The sequence below is a fragment of the Rhinatrema bivittatum genome, chromosome 4 (assembly GCF_901001135.1).
Source record: "Rhinatrema bivittatum chromosome 4, aRhiBiv1.1, whole genome shotgun sequence".
Lineage (NCBI taxonomy): Eukaryota > Metazoa > Chordata > Amphibia > Gymnophiona > Rhinatrematidae > Rhinatrema > Rhinatrema bivittatum.
The window spans coordinates 98,949,203-98,972,102 of NC_042618.1; the positions used below are offsets into that span (position 1 = coordinate 98,949,203).

General features: G+C 44.3%; 1 protein-coding gene across 1 annotated transcript in view; it reads right to left on the reverse strand.

Annotated features, from left to right (window-relative positions):
- GEMIN2 (gem nuclear organelle associated protein 2) overlaps positions 1 to 22,900 on the reverse strand; it is a 67,568-nt gene that overhangs the window by 38,924 nt on the left and 5,744 nt on the right. The window contains exon 2 of the mRNA XM_029598497.1: positions 17,616 to 17,703. Coding sequence (XP_029454357.1) covers positions 17,616 to 17,703 — 88 coding nt within the window. The remainder of the gene's footprint in view (positions 1 to 17,615; positions 17,704 to 22,900) is intronic.

Consider the following 22,900-nt stretch of genomic DNA (forward strand, 5'->3'; position numbering starts at 1 on the left):
AAAAAGGATTGGATAAGTTCTTGGAGGAGAAGTCCATTACCTGCTATTAAGTTCATTTAGAGAATAGCCACTGCCATTAGCAATGGTAACATGGAATAGACTTAGTTTTTGGGTACTTGCCAGGTTCTTATGGCCTGGATTGGCCACTGTTGGAAACAGGATGCTGGGCTTGATGGACCTTGGTCTGACCCAGTATGGCATTTTCTTATGTTCAATACAGAGGCATCATATTCTGTTTTATTCTCCATTTCTGTTCTAATAACTCCTAGCATTATATTTGCTTTCTTGGCTACTGCTGCACACTGAGCAGAAGATTTCAAAATATCATGAATGATAAGAATCCTTTTTCTGAAGGGTGACTTATAATATGGAACCTTGCATTGTGTAGCTATAATTTGTGTTACTCTTCCCTAAGTCTATCACTTTGCACTTGCCTAGTCTCCCAGTCTTGTATGGTCCTCTTGTAATTTCTCACAATCCTCTTGTGATTTAACAAATTTGAATAATTTGGTGTCAACAGCAAATCTGATCACCGCACGATGATTGAGGTATGCAGCCACCACCTCTAAGCATTTGGTGAAGATGATGCGATGGGCTGAGGCCAACCCAAAAGGGCAGTACCTTGTACTGATAGTGAGCCTTCCCCACCATGAAGCGGAGGTATTTTCTGAAGCCGGGGAAGAAAGCCATCTGAGCGTAAGCCTCCTTGAGATCGAGGGAGCAGAGCCAGTCTCCTCTTTTGAGGAAGGGTAAAAGAGTGCCAGAGAAATCATCTTGAACTTTTCTCTTAAGAGGAATTTGTTCAACGTTCTCAGGTCAAGAATGGGGCGCAAGTCTCCGTTTATCTTCGGAATGAGGAAATAACTCTAATAGAACCTGCGGCCCTGCTGAGGGCGAGGAATGGTCTCTACTGCTCCTGCCTCTAGAAGGGCAGAGAATTCTGTTCAAAGTATGACCTGCTGGGTGGACGAACCCCATGATGTGCATGGGGGAGAGTTCTCTGGAAGTTGTCTGAAATTGAGCCAGTATCTCTGACTGACTATGGCACGGACCCATTGATCCGAAGTGATGGCCTTGCAGTGGTGGGCAAAGTTGATAAGCCTGCCACCTACTGGGGGGGGATCTGGTGCCAGGAGTATGCTTGGCTGAGTCATGTTCCCTCGCCACCAGTCAAAAGCCTGTCACTGGGGCACTGGTTGAGGCCTAAGTGCTTGCTGTTGACAGGAGCGGCCCCTAGAGCCAGTGCACGGTGTGCAAGCCTGAGGGATAATATTTCCTCTGCTTGTAAAAGGACTTTCTGGAACTTGGTCTGGAAGACTTCCTATCAGAGGAAGGAGCGTCTGAAGTGTTAGTGGAGAGCTATTGGAGCCACCGAATCCCAGACCTTATCCTCAAAGAAGTTGTCACCTGTGCATTGGAGGTCAGCCAGCTTCTTCTGCACCTCTGGACAGAGGTCAAAAGCCTGGAGCCAGGCCATTCTACGGGCACCAATGCCCACTGCAGCTACTCTGGCAGTTGTCAAACACATTGTAGGTGGATCTCACCTTGTGTTTGCCAGCATCTAGACCCTGCAGGCAATAGCAGAGAACAACTCTTGTTGCTGCTGCGGCAAACTCTCTGTGAGGTCCTGGACCCATTTCCACAGGTTCCGGTTGTATTGGGTCATATACAACTGGTAGGCGGCAATACAGGTGATGAGCATAGCGCACTGGAAGACCTTTCTGTCCAGAGCATTGAGCTCCCTATGTTCTCGCCCCAGAGGGGTAAAGGCATGGGTACAGGAGCGTTTGGCCTTTATGAGGGCAGATTCCACGACCACCGTGGGGCACATTTAAAACTAATCGGAGAAAGTTCTTTTTTACTCAACGCACAATTAAACTCTGGAATTTGTTGCCAGAGGATGTGGTTAGTGCAGTTAGTGTAGCTGTGTTTAAAAAAGGATTGGATAAGTTCTTGGAGGAGAAGTCCATTACCTGCTATTAAGTTCACTTAGAGAATAGCCACTGCCATTAGCAATGGTTACATGGAATAGACTTAGTTTTTGGGTACTTGTCAGGTTCTTATGGCCTGGATTGGCCACTGTTGGAAACAGAATGCTGGGCTTGATGGACCCTTGGTCTGACCCAGTATGGCATTTTCTTATGTTCTTATGACCACACTGGATGAAGCATATTTTAGTCCTATTGAGCGACCACCTCCTGCTCAACGCCATACCGGTGTGGACGCAGCCCAGACGCTTCACCATGTATTGGTAGGTGCGACTGGGCCTGTGGGAGCAGTCCCCGGATCTATCTCAGAGGGAGGAAACACTGCAGAAGTGGTGAGTGAGTGAACCCATAATTGGTGATAAAACATCTGAGAGAGGGGAGCAGCATTCCTTAACCTCAGATCAGATAAACCAGCTGCCACGAGCTATAATAAGACCAGAGACTGTCACACTTGAAACAAGCTGGGATGTTGTATCTGGACTGAGTTTAGCCATCAACAGGCTAGAAAATGAAGTGGATCAGGTTTCTTTGATATATAACAAATATAACAACAGTCAAATGATATTTCATTTAGGATGGGGGGAGAATGAAAAATGTATTAAAACTTGTCAGAAACTTAATGCAGTAATTGTTAAAGATCAGCTTGCATGCTCAAGACGTCTTAATGTAAGAATATTAAGTTTTCCTAAAGTTGCAGGTGAAATTTCTTGTATCACCTTAAAGAAGTTTTACTTTTTTCAGAGACTTCTTGGGAGACTTCATTATCAGAGGAAACAATTTGGGAAATCATTTTGATAGGGATGCAAGAGTTAAATGCCTTCCAGGATCCTCAGCTAGTAAGAATACCAACCAGATAGTCAATGCAATTACAGAAGCAGAGACTCCAATATCAATGTTATCATCCATCTGGGGACCAGTGACCTTGCTAGAAATGGTATCCTTGAAGCAGAGAATGACTTCCAAAAACTAGGGAAGAAAATTAGACACATGGCAAAAGACCATTGCCTTTTTGGAAGTATTTTCTGTTCATGGAAAAGGGAAGGAAAGGCTCTGCCATATAGAAAACTGCAATTTGTGGCTCAAAAAAAAATAAATAAATGGTGTAAAGAACATGATTTTGGATACATTGGAGGATGGGGCTATGTATGGAACAACTGAAGGTTATATGGCAAGTATGGTCTACATTTGTCCATGGCAGAAAAGAGGATACTAAGTGAGAAATTCAAATCATACATTATCGGGTATTTAAACTAGAGGGCGGGAGGTGGCAGGAGATGTCAGTGAAATTGGCATGTCATCCCCAAGCGATAAAGGAAGTGGGAGATAAAAATAAAAATCAACCAACTCAAAAAAAAAAAAAAGCAGAAAAAGGTAATTAGAAAGAGCAGCAAATCAAGCATGAAATGTTGGAAAGTTTTGACCACAAATCCTCGTAGTCTGGGCAACAGTGTCCCAGACCTGCAGCTCCTAATAGTTGAGAAGGACCTGGACACAATTGCTATTACAGTGACATGGCTCACCAAGTCTCCTAACTGGGATTCAGCCAGCCCGGGCTATAACTTAAGGAAAGAGAGGGCAACAAAGCAGATTAGACGCCAAGAGATGTCAGATTAGAAATTTTATTGATGGAGATGTATTCTTTATAAAATGAGCCCACTTAGGCAGAGTTTTGCCCCCACATTGGGGCTGCATGTAGTGAATCTTTGTTGTATATGAGCTCAATCTCATAACAAATGTACTCTGATAGATTTTTAGGTGTATAGAAACAGCGTGTACCGTCTCCCCTTGGTACGCCTAAAAATCTATCAGAGTACATTTGTTATGTTATTGGTTGACGGACAGAAAACAATGTGTGATGGTAAATGGAGCCTTCTCTGAAGAGAGAGCGGTTTTAAGTGGTGTGCCGCAAGGATCGGTGTTGGGACCGGTCCTGTTCAATATCTTTGTGAGCGACATTGCGGACGGGATAGAAGGTAAGGTTTGTCTTTTTGCGGATGACACTAAGATCTGCAACAGAGTGGACACGCCGGAAGGAGTGGAGAGAATGAGACGGGATCTAAGGAAACTGGAAGAGTGGTCGAAGATATGGCAGCTGAGATTCAATGCCAAGAAGTGCAAAGTCATGCATATGGGGAGTGGAAATCCGAATGAACTGTACTCGATGGGGGGGGAAAGGCTGATGAGCACGGAGCAGGAGAGGGACCTTGGGGTGATAGTGTCTAATGATGTGAAGACAGCGAAACAATGCGACAAGGCGATAGCAAAAGCCAGAAGAATGCTGGGCTGCATAGAGAGAGGAATATCAAGTAAGAAAAGGGAAGTGATTATTCCCTTGTACAGGTCCTTGGTGAGGCCTCACCTGGAGTACTGTGTTCAGTTCTGGAGACCGTATCTACAAAAAGACAAAGACAAGATGGAAGCGGTACAGAGAAGGGCGACCAGGAAGGTGGAGGATCTTCATAGGATGACGTACGAGGAGAGATTGAAGAATCTAAATATGTACACCCTGGAGGAGAGGAGGAGCAGAGGTGATATGATACAGACTTTCAGATACTTGAAAGGTTTTAATGATCCAAAAACAACGACAAACCTCTTCCGTAGGAAAATAATCAGCAGAACCAGGGGTCACGATTTGAGGCTCCAGGGAGGAAGATTCAGAACCAATGTCAGGAAGTATTTCTTCACGGAGAGGGTGGTGGATGCCTGGAATGCCCTTCCGGAGGAAGTGGTGAAGACCAGAACTGTGAAAGACTTCAAAGGGGCGTGGGATAAACACTGCGGATCCATAAAGTCAAGAGGCCGCCAATGAAGAGTGGGTGACTCGCCAGAATGATGGCTATTGACACAATACCCTTACTAAATAAACATACACATGCTTACTGTGACTCTTACATCGCTCTAAGCTTCAACAGCAAGAGGTAATGGAAAAAAGGATTTGCACTCATAAAGAGGGGAGTAGCTGGCTTGTTACGGCGGTTACTACCCCAAACCAAATATGCCTGATACTTCACTTTCAATGCATATACAGCATAGCTCTCTGCTTCAATGACAGGGGAGAAGAATAACTGATACTTCACACATCCAGCAGAGCTCTCTGCTACAACGGCAAAGGAGAAGAAAAAGGGTTCGCACTCAAAACGCGGGGAGTAGCTGGCTTGTTACGGCAGTTACTACCCCAAACCAAATGTGCCTGATACTTCACTTTCCATGCATATCCAGCATGGTTCTCTCCTGCATCGGCATGGGAGAAAGACTGATACATCACGCATTTCCAGCATAGCTCTCTGCTTCAAGGGCAGGGGGAAAAAAAAAAAAACAAAAAAAAAACTGATGCTTCACGCATATCCTGCATAGCTTCAACGACAGGGGTGAAGAAAAAAAAGGATTCGCAATCACAAAGCGAGGAGTAGCTGGCTTGTTACGGCGGTTACTACCCCAACCAAATGTGCCTGATACTTCACTTTCAATGCATATCCAGCATGGCTCTCTGCTTCTACAGCAGGGGAGAAGAAAAAAAAAAAAAACCAACAAGAGCTGTACAACATAGTCTAGGTAAAACAAATAAGCATGGGTGTAGCTTGCTTATCGCGGCGGTTACTGCCCCTACTACCCCTAACTAATCAAGCTAGATATTTCACTTGCATGCAGCTCCATCACTGCTCTCTACATTAATGGTGGGGGTGGAAGGGGAATAGAACAAGGAGCTAAGAGTAACAGATAAGAATGAGAGAAAAAATGTGTGAGGCTTGCTGGGCAGACTGGATGGGCCATTCGGTCTTCTTCTGCCGTCATTTCTATGTTTCTATGAGCTCATATACAACAAAGATTCACTACATGCAGCCCCAATGTGTGGGCAAAACTCGACCTGAGCGGGCTCATTTTATAAAGAATACATCTCCATCAATAAAATTTCTAATCGGACATCTCTTGGCATCCAATCTACTTTGTTGCCCTCATGGCTTTCTTAGATAGCATACCCTTCTGCTTTGTTGGTCCATCACTTTTAAGAAAAGAGAGGTCAGGAAAGAGGCAGAAGAGAGAGGAAGTGACGTCACCCTCATGCACGGAGCTTAACTGGAGAGCTCCGTTCTCACCCGCTCTAAAAAGCTAGAATACAGCACGCTATAACTTGGGCGATTCTATAAAAAATGTATCGGAAGGTGCCGAGAGTCCAGCGCTCATGGCAGCAAAACGGAAAATAGCGGACTTAAAAAAATATTCGTATCAAAAGGGAGGCGAGGGCATGGAGGGTGAGTGCTCGAAAATGGCGGCGGCCATAGCTGACACAGATGAAAACGCGGCCGAATCGTGCGAGGGCGATAGTAACTGCCCTACTAGGGCTGAGATGAGACAATGGTTCTGCGAACTGCGGCAGGACCTTAAGAATTACAAAACTGAAATCGCCTCTATAATGTCTGATTTCAAAGAGGAACTTGCTGAGACTGGACGGCGGATTTATGAGGCGGAAGTCCGGCTGGATACACAGGGGGAAAGCTGGCATGGCTTACGCCGGGACCACGAGGCGCTGCAGGAGTATGCCAGATCCCTATCCGACAAAATGGAGGACTTGGAAAATCGTAGCAGGCGAGCCAACCTGCGTATTCGCGGAGTCCCTGAGACAGAGGAATATGCTGACTGCCTCACTACGGTAGAGCGCATTGCCTGTTTCTTTCTGGATATGGGAGACCACCCGGAGGGTGAGGAGAGGCCTGTGGTGCGGCTGGAAAGGGCTCATAGGTCACTGGGACCCAAGGTGGCGAATAGGGCAAGGGATCTGGTGGTCTGTTTTCATTCATATGCTCAGAAGGAGCTCATCTTTAATATTGCCCGGAAGCAGCGTGTGTGGACCTGGGAGGGCCACGAAATTGGAATATATGCTGATCTGGCAGCTGCGACTTTAAAGAAGAGGTTTGCTTTTCGGTGTGTCACCTCTAAATTGATTGCAGCCAATATCAGGTATCGGTGGCTATACCCTGGAGGGTTATCCTTCCAGCTACAGGGAGCGACACATCGGGTCACCTCGATTGCAGAAGCAGCGGCTATCTTGAAAGAGCATAATATCACCGTTGACATCCCGCCGGAGGATTCCCAGCAGCGCACCGTGATTGCAGCGGTCCCCGCTTTAATGCCGCGGTGGCAAAGGGCGCAAAAAGGGTGCAGACGACTGCAGCGCAATACTGTACAAGCGGACTTGTCTGAGGAACCAGCCTGAGGATGTGTCTGAGGAACTTTGAGAGGGCTCGACCAGGGAGGCTCTTATGGCGGCCTCCTCGACCTGGTTAAATAAGGAACTTCCTCAGCCGGCTGTTTAACCGGTGCATACCAAGTAAAAGGTTCACAGTTTTCAAGTGTTGTTTTTCTGAACATTTTTTGACTATTACATAAGCGGGGGTGGATGGGTGAGTTTTGGGATGTGACTATACTTTCTCCTCATTTTCCTCTGGGATAGGGGTGTGATATCCCAGGATATGTTAATCTGTATGGGAGTGGGTGGGGGAGAGGGGGGGAATTGGATTTCCTACTCTAACTTTATAGGTCAACCCAAGGCCCGAGATATATGCTGGTATCTGTTGTACGGGCCCTGTCCTTTTTCTATGAGCGCCTGGCCGTCACTTACGGCACGCTTCACCCTGCTGGTCAGGGATGGTGATCGAGCTGTAGAGGGGGCCGGTACCATACTAAGATGATGGCGTCTTTGAAATTTGTGTCCCTGAACGTAAAGGGTCTTAAAATACCTCGTAAACGTAGCCTCCTATACAAAGAACTCAGGCGAATGCGGGCGGATGTGGTGTACTTACAGGAGACCCATTTGCGGAGTAAACATCAGGGTCTAATGAAATCAGCTAAATACCCACATCAATTTTGGGCGGCAGCCTCGCCTTCTACTAAGTATGCTGGGGTGGGAATATTGCTTCATAGGGACCTCCATTTTGAACTATTAGGGTCACTGTCTGATCCTGAGGGAAGGTACATCTTGGTGAAACTTGCCGTGGGACGGGAAGTGTTCTCCCTTCTGGCTCTTTATGGACCGCAAGTACAGAAAGATCTTTTTTATGGTTCCTTGCACACCTTGTTAGCCACTCAATTGGAGGGACAGATTGTGGTTGGAGGGGATTTTAATTTAACTTTAAATCCGAGATATGATACTTCCACTAATCGCATCACTGATCCCAGGTCAGCTCGCAAGGCCTTGAAGTCCTTGATTACAGCACAGGGGTTGGTGGATGTATGGCGGGTTCGCTGTCCGACGGCTCGTAATTATACCTTTTACTCAAAGCCCCACGACTGCTACTCCAGGTTAGATATGTTCTTGGGTAGCAAGGGGTTGATGTCTAGAGTGCTAGCAGCGGACATCGAGCCCATTCTTTGGTCCGATCACGCCCCCATATGGTTCACTATTAAGATGTATGGGATAGATACTGGTCGCAAATTTTGGAAGCTTAATGATTCTTTATTAAAGGATGATCATTTTGTATCTCAAATTCAGGAGGTCATTCGAGATTACTTGGATACCAATGATACAGATGACATCCGGGCCACAACGGTGTGGGAATGCTTAAAAGTGGTCTTACGGGGCAAATTCATATCCAGGGCTGCCTTTTTGAAAAAGCAAAGGGAAAGTACTAGATTACGACTACTACGTCAGCTTAAGGATGCCGAGGGAGCTCATAAGACGCTGGGGTCTTCTCAGATTCCTTATGCTAAGATAGCGGCCATAAAACGGCAAATAGAATCTATGGATTTGGATTCCATCGCTAACCAGCTTGAATTAATGCAACAGAGATATTTTGAAGGGGGCAATAAAGCAGGGAAGTTGCTAGCCCATGCGTTAAAGAGCGTCAAGCGCAATCTATTATCCTAAAGGTGAAACGCCCGGACGGGGCGGTGGTAATGGATAATAATTCCATTAGGCAATGTTTCCATCAATTCTATGCTGATCTTTATGCCTTAAATGACACCATTGATGATGGCATGATTCCCGGTTACTTGGATTCTATACCCATTCCGGAACTTACACCTGCCCAACAATTTATTTTAGATAAAGATGTTTCTGAGCTGGAAATTACAGCTACCATAAAGGCTCTGAAGCCAGGCAAGGCCCCGGGGCTGGATGGGTATACTAATCGCTTCTATCAGGTCTTTGCCCCGGTGTTAGCGCCCGTTCTGGCCCGATATTATAAAGCGTTGAAGGAGGGAGTACCCCTGTCTTCGGAGGCTAATATGGCGGGAATCACGGTACTGGCTAAGCCGGGTCGCGATCCTACGCTATGTGGCTCATATAGACCCATCTCTTTGCTCAATGTGGACCTTAAGATTTTGGCAAAAATTTTAGCTAACAGATTGAATGGCTTCATTGCTTCTCTGGTACACGTGGATCAAGCGGGCTTTATCCCAGGGAGACAGGCGAGTGACAACATCCAAAAAATACTAGATATGATGTGGTGGGTTAAACGGCAAGCTATACCAACCTTGGAACTTTCGGTGGACGCTGAAAAAGTGTTCGACCTAGTGCACTGACCCTATCTTTTTGCTCTACTTCGGAAAATGAAGTTTGGGACTACGTTTTTGCAATGGTTACAGCAATTGTACGGCAGCCCTTGTGCATGTGTTAAAGTTAATGGGGGATACTCGGACGTATTCCAGGTGTCCCGGGGTACCCGACAAGGTTGCCCCCTCTCCCCCCTGCTATTTGCTCTTTTTCTGGAGCCTTTGGCTATTCATATTCGGCGAAATGAGACTATACAGGGGGTGATGCTGGGTCGTTATTCTTCGAAATTGTCCTTATTTGCGGACGATATTATGATTTTGCTTACGGATCCTGTGTCCTCTCTTCCCCCTCTTATCACTGAAATGGACTGTTTCAGTAGGGTATCCGGATTCCGTATGAATCTCGACAAGTCCGAGATCCTTGATATTAACCTGCCATCCGCAATGGCTGCTCAATTGCGCTCTCAATTTCAGTTTAAGTGGGCCCGCTGCCACATTAAATATTTAGGTATTCATCTTAGTGCAGACGACAATCTGTTCCAACTTAATTATGACACCTTGTGGGCTAAAATATTACTCGATCTGGAGGAGTGGAACCGTTATCGGATTTCCTGGATGGGCAGAATTGCCGCAGTGAAAATGATGGTTCTGCCTAAATTACTATATTTGTTCCAATCCCTACCGATAGCTATCCCGAAGGGTGTGTTGGCCAGTTGGCAAAAACGGCTTTTGAAGTATAATTGGGGCAATGGGAGGCCGCAGGTGGCGCGAGCCACTCTCTATCAATTTCGTGGGCAGGGGGGTTTGGGAGTGCCCAATTTAGACCGTTACTATCTGGCGGCTAAATTTAAAATGCTAGTGGAGTGGCACAGGGACCGAGACATTAAACCCTGGGTATTATTTAGCCAGCAACTCGTGGGGCCCGTCCCTCTTATTAGCTTTATGTGGCAACCTAAATCTACTTGGTGTAGTCCCCTGAGGGAGATACTGCCGCCTTCTATGCTCCATACTCTGAATCTTTGGCATATTAAGCGACACCTATTGGTAGGGCCCTATGATTACTGCTGGAGCACTTACCTCTATGCGAATAATAAATTTCCTGCCGGATATATTAATCCCGCGTTTCAGCGGTGGAAAAGCAAGGGTCTAAAACAGTGGGGATCTCTATGGAGCGGCACGAGAATGCTGCCCTTTTCGGATTTACAAGCGCGATTTCACCTCTTGGGGGCGGATACACTCGCATATATGCAGTTGCGACATTTTGCCCAAACATACTCCCTTGGCAACTCTCTTAGCCATGAAAAACCAGCTTTTGAGACGTTATGCTTGAAAGCTGATCAGGGCATAAAGTTGATCTCTCAAATATACTCCTTGTTGGGCTCCTCTCACTTTGGTAGGACTAAACAAATGAAAGCTTGGGAACATGATTTACAATGTTCTTTTACTCAAAAAGATTGGGAATTGATCTTTAGCCAAATGGGTAAGGGGTTAATTGCTGTGTCAATGATTGAAAATGCTTATAAACTGCTGTACCGCTGGCATTACAGTCCAGCTCATTTACATATGGCCCACGTGTCCAGCTCTGATCAATGTTGGAGGGGATGTGCCCAAAGGGGTGACTATTTTCATATGTGGTGGGGTTGTGTGTTGATTCGTGACTTCTGGCGGGCAGTAGAGGAATGGCTCAGCCTCCTATTCGGGATCCTGCTTGAACTCTCTCCCGGACAAGCATTATTGGGTCAATCTATACCACGGTTAGGACTTCCTGAAAATAAGTTGACCTCTTTTATACTTACGGCAGCACGCCTCCAAATAGCACAGAAATGGAAGGAAAGTCGATCCCCGACTATAGGGGGGGGTGTATACTAAGATGTATAAAATTTATACTTTGGCGGATCTTACAGCTCGACTACATAAAAACTATGGAAAGTTTCTGGGGACATGGCGGCCTTATAGAGTTTGGCAGGGGAGCTCGTAGATATTACGAGGGCCTGGGCACTGTGTGATGTTTGTTGGGGTTGACCTATTCTTATATGATATTTCTAGGGGGCTTTGGTTAGGGTAGGAAATGGGGTTGGGGGAGGTGAATATAATATTAGATTTGCGCTAACACATGGAGCTTCGATATTTGTGCTGGTGGTCCTACATGAATATAGGTCAATCATAGCACTGATAGTTGAGAGGTGCCTTAGTTTTTAGTTTTGGGTATACTCAGTAAAATATCTCTCTACTGAATGTTGAGGTGGAGGTTTTCTGATGTATGTTATTTTGCTTGTTTTCATGCTGAATTTTACTCTGCTCTTACACAGTACAGTACAGTCCTGTTTGCTGCAATTGATGTTGATTCAAGGCTTATGTATGCGATAACATCTTTGTATTGTTTTGTACCTTGTGTTCATGTGGATCTAATAAAACTTTTGATTACAAAAAAAAAAAAAAGGAAAAAGAGGCAGAAATAGCTCTTTATGTCAAAAACAATATCCAAGCAACTGGAGTAAGGCAGAAGCATTATGGGCTGTCCTAAAGAAAGAAGATGGTGCTTCTATTTACGTCTGTGTGGTCTATAGGTCTCCAATTCAAACAGGAGAGCTGGACAAAGATTTGGTCGAAGACATACATAAGATGGGAAAGAAGGGAGAAGTGTTGCTTGTTGGAAATTTTAATCTGCCAAATGTAGACTGGCGTATCCCTTCTGCAGAATCTACAACAAGTAGAGAGATAATGGATGCCTTCCAAGGGCCTCTGCTCAAAAAAATGGTAATGGAACCCACTAGGGAGGGTGTGATACTTGACCTTGTCCTCACAAATGGCAATCTCTCTAATATCCCCATAAGTGACCACTTGAGCACCAGTAATCATCAGAAGGTATGGTTTGATATCACAAATAAGATCAGAGAAGTCATATGAAAACCCAAGTTTTGAATTTCAAAAATAAACTGTTAAAATGCTTCTTCCTTCAGGAACATCCCCAAACGACTGGGAGAAAATGGGTGAGGTGGAACAGTGGGCCAAATTAAAAGGAGCTATTACAAAGGCAACAAGTCTATATAATTAGAAAAACACAAGTAAGAGAAAAAAAATGGATTTGATTCTTAAAGGAGGTAGCTGAAAAAATAAAGGCAAAAAAAGAATAGCATTCAAGGATCCCAAAAAGAGGAAACCAAGGGAGACGAGGAAAGAAATCAGAAAAGTAAAAGGTCAAGCAGAAAAAAAAAAAAGATTGCCAAAGAGATAAAGCGAGGTGACAAAACATTTTTCAGAAACATCAGAGAAAGAAGGGAAGCCCAAAGTGGTATAGTGAAAATGAAAGATGACAAAAGCAATGTGGGGAGAGAGACGAAGAAATGGACCTTGGAGGAGGACTGTTTCTAGCTGGGAAGATCGTAGCTGGGGTGGGGTAGACAAAACTCTGTTTAAGGAAGGGAATGTATGGGAAGAGTTAAGAAAACAAAGTGGACAAGATCATGGGGCTAGAAGAGATACATTCCAGGATACTGAGGGAGCTCAGAGACTCCCTGGCAGGTCCACTGAAAGACCTGTTCAATAGATCCCTGGAAACAGGAGTGGTGCCACGTGACCGGAGAAGGGCTGTAGAGGACCCGCTTCACAACAGTGGTAGCAGAGAGGAGGCTGGAAACTACAGGCCTCACACATTAGTGGAGGGGAAATGAATGGAGACACTGCTGAAGGATAGTGGGTTGTTGAACCCTAGGCAGCATGGATTCACCAGGGGAAGGTCCTGTCAGACAAATCTACCATATTTTTCGCTCCATAAGACGCACTTTGTTTCCCCCAGAAGTGGGGGAAAAATGTCTGTGTGTCTTAAGTAGCGAATGTAGCGTCTCTCCCTCTTGCGCGCCGTCCCTCTCCTCCCAACTCAGCCCAATCAGTATGGCGCAGGTCAAACATCAGCTGTTTGAACCGCATGCGCTATAGAGGCCCCTCCAGTTCAAACAGCTCCCTGCCGGTCTGCTGTTCCCGGGGTGCCGCGGTGTGCATCTTACTGCGAAGGACAGCAGCACCCCAGGAACAGCAGACCGGCAGGGAGCTGTTTGAACTGGAGGGGCCTCCGTAGCGCATGTGGTTCAAACAGTTGATGTTTGACCTGCGCCTCGCCGAGCTTCGCAGTAAGATGCACCCCGGGAACAGCAGACCGGCAGGGAGCTGAAGCTCTGCCGGCAGAAGACGATACATGGCATCAAAGTTAGTACAGGCCATTTCCTTCTCATTTATTTAGATATATTAGAAAATCATCTGACCTGTGCCACCATACTGATTGGGCTGAGTTGGGAGGAGGAGGAGGGGGACGGTGCACGAGAGGGAGAGAGACGCTACATTCACTCCAGGGGGAGCTCCGTACAGAGCCCGTCATGGGGACATAAGAAAAAAAATTATTTTCCTCCTCTAAATCCTAGGTGTGTCCTATTGTCAGGGGCGTCTTATGGACCGCAAAATACGGTAATTGACTTTTTTGATTGAGTGACTAGAGATCTGAATTGAGGAAGAGTGCTCGATGTGATTTTCTTGGATTTCAGCAAAGCTTTTGATACAGTCCTGCATAGGAGGCTCATGAATAAAATGAGACGCTTGGGACTCAGTGCCAAAGTGGTGGAGTGGACTATGAATTAGTTGACTGACAGAAGACAGTGTGTAATGGTAAATAGAACCTACTCTGAAGAGAGAACTGTGTTATGTGGAGTGCCCCAAGGTTCGGTTTTGGGACTGGCTCTGTTCAATATCTTTGTGACATTGCGGGAAGTGATAGAAGGTAAAGTTTGTCTATTTGTGGATGATATAGAAACATAGAAATGACGGCAGAAGAAGACCGAACGGCCCATCCAGTCTGCCCAGCAAGCTACACACTTTATCTTTTTTTTTTTTATCATCTTTTTCTCTCTCCCACCTGTTACTATTGGCTTCCAGTACCCTCCAGCCCTAATTCCCTTCCACCCCACCACCAATGTAGAGAGCAGCGCCGGATCTGCATCCAAGTGAACATCCAGCTCAATTAGGGGTAGCAACCGCAGTAACAAGCAGGCCACACCCCTGCCCCATACTCTTACCTATCCATGTTTTGGTTTTTTTTGGAGATGGCAGCCCTCCATCCTTCCGCTCCGTGAAGGTGGAACACCAACCACTGGCATCCCGCTCCGTGAATGCCTCTATGGCTACTGCCACTCCATGCAGTGTTTTGCTGCCTCCTCTTTATTCACATCCTCTAGACTTGATGGACCCACAGTGTTTATCCCACGCACCTTTGAAATCCTTCGCAGTTTTAGACTTCACCACTTCCTCCGGAAGGGTATTCCAGGCATCCACCACCCTTTCCGTGAAGAAATACTTCCTGACATTGGTTCTTAATCTTCCTCCCTGGAGCCTCAGCTCTTGACCTCTGGTTCTGCTGATTTTTTTCTGATGGAAAAGGTTTGTCGTAATCTTTGGATCATTAAAGTTTTTCAAGTATCTGAAAGTCTGATACTAAGATCTGCAACAGAGTGGACATGACTGAAGGAGTAGAGAGAACAAAAAGTGATTTAAGAAAGCTTGAAGAGCAGTCAAAGACTTTGAATCCCAGACAGCTGGGATCCAATGCTGAGAAGTGGTAATCCAAAAGAGCTGTATGTGATGGGGGATGAAAGACTAATTTGCACGGACTGAGAAAGGAACCTTGGGGCGATAGTGTCTGGCAATTTGAAGGTGGCAAAGCAATGTGACAAAGAAATAGTTAAAGCAAGAAGAATGCTGGGCTGCACAGAGAGAAGAATAACCAGCAAGAAAAAGGAAGTGATAATGCCCTTGTACAGGTCCTTGGTGAGGCCTCACTTGGAGTACTGTGTTCAGTTCTGGATGCCGTATCTCAAAAATGATAGAGGCAGGACAGAGGTGGTCCAGAGAAGGGAGACTAAAATGGTGTGGGGTCTGTGGCGGAAGACTTATGAGGAGAGGTTGAAGGATATGAACATTTATAAGGAACTGCAGGGGAGACATGATAAAGACTTTCAGATACCTGAAAAGTTTGAATGATGCAAGATCCTCAAACTTTTTCCATTGGAAAGCAAACCGTAGAACTAGGGATCATGATATGAAACTGGCTTGGGCTCAGAACCAACATCAGGAAATATGTTTTCATGGAGAGAGTGGTGGATGCCTAGAATTCCTTGCTGGACGAGGTGGTAAAGATGAAAACAAAAATTAAGAAAAAGCATGGAATAAACACTGTGGATCCCTAGAGGCTAGAGGTGGAGTGAAAGGGGGGGGGAGGGGGCGGGGGAGGAATATGGGTGTGGCTTGCAGGGAGCAGCAGCTGCTTCTGACAGAAAACATGGGGGACTTTGACTCTTAACCAATTAGCCTTGATGTAACCGCAACATCGCTCTCTGCTTTGACGGCAGGGAGATGGGGATGCGAAACAGAGGGGAACTGGATTCAGATGATAGCCAATGCTAGGTCCTGACTTTTATGCTCCAGAGTACTAATATACAGACATTAGGGAAAAGCACAGGACTGCTTCTATGGCCAAAGTCCAAAACCGGACATGTTCAAATAGCATTGTCTGAATTATCAAGAACGCTGCTTACCCTGTAAAAAATGTTGCTAGCAGTAATTTTGTTATGGGTTTGAAAAGTTGCTTGGTTTTGAATGTTAATATTACTACCCTTAACATAAGGCTTGGAGGCAATCTGCACGAAGCAGCAGTAATCTCCCTTAATAGAAACATGGGGGTGGCCTGCACAGGACGGTGGTTACTGCCCTGGACATAGGGCTTGGAGTTAACTGCACGGAGGGGCACTTGCTACCCTTGGCAGAGGCATGGGGGTGGCCTGCACAGAATGGCAGTTGCTGCTATGGGAGAATTGCTGGGCAGACTGAATATAGCAGATGGTGTTTTTCTGCCATCCTTACTAGGTTACTATATATAATATAAAACAAGAAATGTATAAAATATAGAAGTTTCATTTACAGAGAAAAATATTTAATTAAAACAAATATTTGGCTGCAGGCGTGGAGGGTGGAGACTAAAGCTTTATAGCAGTAAAAAGCAGGTGCATGTGAAGGGATCATTCTTTTTTAATGTGCAGTGCTGCTAAGGCAATGAGAGCAAGGCAAAATTAAGTTACACTGTATGTCAAAGGCATGAGAAATTTTTTTTTTACTTTTTCAATTCTCTTCAACTTCCTTATTAATGAATGAAAAATTTTCCATTTTCTCCACAGAGTTCTATGGAGTTGGGCCACATGAATAATCCTAAAGTGCGTATATTTATAAGAGATAGTGCGGTGACTTCTTGCAATTATATTGAATGCGCATACCATGGTAGCAGCATCCTCAGGAGGCTTCCTTCACCAAACTCAAGACCATTCTATGTCAAAAGAATGAGGTCATATATCCAAAAAAGGGTTAAAGTCATGCATATTATAATGATGCAGACAGCACCCATGGGTGTGCAAATCCAGTCCTCGAAGGTCTCATTGACTAATTTTTGGGATTACCACGATAAAATGTTCATATATATTTTTGCAAACACCTAGATCAAGAAAAAAGTACATTTAGACATTCTGATTATTCTGAGAAGCAAAATACCTTTGGGGCCCTTGAAGAATCAGAGTTGCCTGTCCTACTCAATCCAGAGTGAGTGGGGGCATGGCAGCCAAAAAAAACCAAAAAACCAAAACACACATACCATAAAGGGGGATTCGCTTTTCTTGAAATGTGCAAGGGTTCTGAGTCTTTTTATTAAGCATAGTATATGATTTTTTTTTTATTCACCAAAAATGCAAAATACCTTTCTGCAGAAAATGATTCTAATAACCACATTTGAGTAAATCAAGCCCCATGCAGCAAATAGGCAGGCAAATGAATGTCCTATCATTTCTTCCAGTGCTAGGAAATTGTCATGAAACAAAAGCAACTAAACATTTACAAGAAATACTAAATTACAAAGAAACATTTATCAGTACCAGACTTCCAACAGCTAGAACAATAATGCACTTCAGAAACTAGTCTTCAAAACCTCACCTGGAGAAACCAGGCTATGCCTGGACTGTGCAAACAAGTGGTTAGTGTAACAGGTACATCAAAATAAACAAAAAGTCAACGTGTGAAAGAAAGGCACAACTGCAAATATATCCAAACACTTACCGACACATTCACAGTCTGCTTCCTTTTTTTCAGCTTCTTTGGATCAATTTGTGCCACAACGACATCAGGACATCTTGCTGCTTCAATTCTATAAGTAAAGAGACAGTGCTGGCTTCAAACGTTATGTGCAAACCTAAAAACTATAAAACGCTTGTCACACTGCTTGTTGCTGCCAGAACAGGAAAGACCATAAACAGGACCCGAAACAAGTTACCCATTTATTATCAAGTGTACATTGCAGGAGTGGTAAGTTAGCAATTCATATCTTGATTGATGACGTGCAGATCTAACATCAACTACACAGAACTACCTGCTTCTAATCCTGGTGCAATATGGTTTCAGTAACAATGAAGCTCTGAGAATGTTCCTTAGGGGATGGCATCAACATACCATTCACCACCATTTCAATGCAAAGATGCTTTTGTTTTTTCAGGCATGTTTTATAGTATGTATATTGTGAAAAGTCACATCTGCCTGTGGATTTTTTGTTTTTGTTTTTTTTTTTAACTTTGCACATGCAGAAAACTAGACACACAACTTTGGACCTGATTTACTAAAGCTTTTTTCCTCATTCTGTGTCTATGGGGAAACAATGCTTAGTAAATTTTGAGAGAGTTAAGCTCATTGGTTAAAAAAAAAAAAAAAAAAAGGCCATTGACACATTCAAAAACATTTTGGGAATTAGTGATGAATGTTATGAAAGCCTTTGGAAATTGTATGTACTCCAGGGAGCACACCTTTCCAGTCTTATTTTTCTGGATTTGGTAGCTCACTTATTTGAAAATTATATATAAAATAAGTGTAAAATAATTGTAAAACAAAACTAGCAGCTCTGTTTGGATCTGTCATATTTCCAAACATTGCACTGCTATTAGGAAAATCAAAACTGTGCTTTGTCACAGCAACACAATGACACCCAAATGTAGTTGGCATAAACCAAGGTACTAGCTTATAGGTCATTTTTGGATGGTAGCTTTAGTAAAACACACAATTTCTAGATATCAAAAGGCACATGGTAGGTCTTAAGGTCACACAGGGATGGATTATGCGGAATTACGTCAGCTCTTTACACTGTATCAATATGCTACCTTAAATAATTCAATTAAAAAAAAAAAAAAAGCAAAGGCACAGCTTTTCACTCAGGCCTTCCCCAAAACTCACTTCCTGCAACCCATCCACTTTAACTCTCAAGAGACTATGAAATACACAACATGGGTATAATATGCTGTCAACCGCGGGATGCTGCACAGCAGTTAGGATTGCATACTTTGGGGACCTGAGTACAACATGGCTCCTGGTGTCCCGATCATCTGATGCATCCTGCAGCTCTGTCTATGGGGCCTCAGCAAATTAGCAGTTTTATAGGCCCAGCACACAGGATTTCCTGTGAGTGCACCCTAACGTAATCAGTTTTTTTCCTATAAAAAGGAGCTCAGATCTCTGAGCAGATGCCTGAGCAATAGGTTTTGATTCTGTGTATTCCTGTGCATTGCTGTTCTTGTTGCTGCTTTCACCTGTGACCCGGCCTAACCCTTGAATCTGCCTTGTTTGTTCCTTGTCCTGATTTCTTGCTTGCTTGCCTCTTGACTGCGATTGAACTCTGCCTGCCCCCTGACATTGCATGAACTCTGCGTGCCTCAACCCTGCCTGTCCAACTATTACTCCTGGGGGAATTCTGCGCAAAAAAATTTAAAATTCTGTGCCCAAACACTGAAAATTCTGCAAACTTTATATTGGTCAAAATATCACAATTTACATGACAGTCTTTAAGTAATTACATTTTAAATTATTACAGAAAAAAAAGTTATAACTTAAAATTGCAGAATTTTAAATACTTTGAGCAGAATTTCCCTAGAAATTCACTGTAAGAGTGTCCCTTCCACATATACACATCCTCATACAGGCTCCCTCACTCTCTCGCACACACACATCCCCTCATACAGGGCCTTCTCTCTTGCATACACTCCCACACAAACTCCCTTTCTCACATACATTCTCACACAGGCTAACTATGTCTTTCTCACACAGCCCTTCACACAGGCTCTGTCTCACAGATACACAATCCCTTCACACAGGCTAGCACCCTCACAAACACATGATCCCTTTTTCTTACACACCAGCTCCCAATCTCTCACACACATACACACTGCTTCACAATCTCCTCATATAGGCTCCCTCTCTCTGAAACCCACACTCAAGCATCCCCCCCACTCCCCCTCTAACCAACCAAGCTGTGTCTCACCCTCCCCGCACCCCCTCTCCTCTCTCACCGGCATCCCCCTCCCCTCATATAGGCTCCCTCTCTCTGAAACCCACACTCAAGCATCCCTCCTACCCACCCTCTCTTACCTCCCATGCTCTCTCACCCTCCCCACCTCTTACCAACCATGCTGTCACCCTCCCCTCTCTCACACACACATTCGCTCTCACAGGCATCCCCCCCATGCTCACACCCTCTTGCTCTCTCACCCTCCCCTCCCTGACGCACATTCTCTCTCACCGGCATGCCGCGGGACGCGCTCCGTTTGCAGCAAAGATAAAGGCCCAGCGCGCCGTTCGTGGCACACGGGGCCTTCCATTTTCGCCTTGAGCGGAGCACAGTCCGTTCACGGCACATGGGGGCCTTCCCTTTTCGCCACGAACAGCACGCCGGGCCTTCAACTTCGCCGAGGGATGCGCTCCGTTCGTGGCATGCCGGGGTCTCCTCTGCTATTTTCTTCGCAGAATGTGATAATTCTGCGCAAATTCTGCGCTCCGCAGTAGTGCAGAATTCTCCCAGGAGTAAACTATGATTCTGCCTCCTGATTCTGTTCTGGTGCTTTGGTCCTGTCCGTCAGCTGCTGTATGTCCACCTCTAGTCTGCGACAATGGGCTCAATTGGATCTTAAACCTTTTGCAAATGAGTTTCCAATGTTGGATCCTATTGGTACTCTAATTGCCTGTTCATTTAAATTTTTATTGCAATCCACCTTGAGACCAACTTTGGGAAAAGGTGGAATATCAAATGTCCATAAATAAAATATATTTGTTTCAGAGGACAGCAAGAAGCTACTTGACAAGCAGAAGTACAGTAATCAAAGCAACAATGTATCTTGCTCAATCAATTTGGAGCAAATCCAAAATGTCTTCTACTTCTCTGGTTAAAAAGAATCCATCCAAAGCTTTCATTTCCATTTTTCTCAGATTTAGAGTAAAACACTTTTTGCAAAACCAGTTGAACTATGGCCCCCATTGCATATCTCAGTTATTCCAGTCTGTGGGTTTAGCTGCCTTTTAGTATTCTTATGGGATTTAGATGGTAGTCTAGGGATATTGAAGAGACAGAGACTCAAGCAGAAAGACAAAACTCATGGTGGCCCCAGGGAATGAAACAACATAATTGCTGGGAGAGAGAGGTGAAGATAACCTTTGATGAATATGATTCTAGAAGGCAATGATGCAGAATAAAGGGCTCTGAATTTAAAAAAGGAGCAAGATTGTACATAAACCTGCTTTTACTTGCTATTTGGTCAGCCAAGCACATACTGCTTCCAATGCAGGATCTGAACATTATAAATGTTCAACATGGATCACTACCCATCACTTAAGAGGAAATAAAAATCAACAAATCTTTATTTCTTTGTAGTCGAATGCACTAACATGGCGAGCACATTTCTTTATTCATCATTTAGGGCCTAATTTATTCAGGTTTCCCTCCTCCATTCTATATCTTTGAAAAAAAAAGGGCTTACTAAAAACTGATTATTAGATAATTACTGATATTATATGATGTTATACATAAGATGGGCCATGTTGGGTCAGAACGAGTGTCCACTGAGTCCAGCATCCTGTATCTGACAGTGGCTAATCCAGGTCACAAGTACCTGGAAGATCTCAAAAAGATCCATTTCTTGTTCATTCCCAGGGATAAATGGTGGCTTTCCCAATTCTATATGGGTAATAGCTTTCACTCTAGGAACCCATCCAGACCCTCTAATTTCACAGCTTGAATGTAAACTGAATGAAAAAAAAAAAAAGTGTTTTCCAATTTGTTTCTGCTGTTCGCTTCATGGCACATTGTTCTCTGCTTCATCCCATTCATGCTTTTATAAAACTCTTATATCCCTTTTAGCTGTCTCTTCTCCAAATAGAAAAGCCCTAATCTGTTTAGCCTTTTTTCATGCAGTTTATTATTTTTTGTTACACCCTTCTCTGTACATTTTCCAGTTTCACTATGCCTTTTTTTTTTTTTTTGAGATGGGGGTGACCAAAATTGCACACAAGACTCGAGTGCGGTTGCCCCATGGATCAATACAAAGGCATAATTTCTGTTTTATTCTCCATTCTTTTTTGGATCATTCCTAACATTCTATTTTTTTTAAACCACCACACACACTAAGCTTTAATTTAGTTTATTCAGTTCTCCTGCTATACTTCCCTTCTACATCAAACTAGAACGAGTCACATAAATAAGAGGATTTCAACACACAGTCCACAATGACTCCAAGATCCTTTTCCTGGATGGTGACTGAATACATAACCTAACACTGTGTACCTATAGTTAGGATTATTTCATATGTGCATCACTTTACACTTGTCCACTTTCATCTGCAACTTAAATTCCCAGTTCCCCAAAGTTCTTCTGCAGTTCATCACAATCCATTTGCGTTTTAACAACTTTGAATAATTGGATGTCATAGTTACATCTGACCACCTCATTTGTAGCTCCCTTTTCCAGATTATTCCTGTAAATATTAGACAGCACTAGTCCCAGTACAGATCCCTAGGACACTCAACTTTCACCTCTATCTACTGGAGAAAGTGTCCATTTAGTCCATCTGTTTCCTATATTTTAACTAAAAATGACGAAGTGGGTGGCACCTTACAGACAGTCCTCGAAAGCTCATACCTCAATAAACTGGTTAGTCTATAATGTGCCACCAGCCTGATGTCATTTCTGGTACACCAGACTAACACGGCTATCCCTCTGAAGACTTGAAGCACATGGATACATATATTTTAATCAGTCACCAAACTATTGGGCCGATACAGTTCAGTGCACTCTGACGGAGCTCACTGTTAACCCACCACTGGACTCGCGTTCAACGCACTAGCGTTACCCCTTATTCAGTAAGGGGCCGAAAATGCGCGTCCAATCCCCTGAACCAAATAGCGCCCGCAACATGCAAATGCATGTTGATGGCCCTTTTAGGTATTCCCGCGCGATTCAGAAAACAAAAATGTGCAGCCAAGCCGCAAATTTTGCTTTCAGAAATTAGTGCCTACCCAAAAAGGTAGGCGATAAT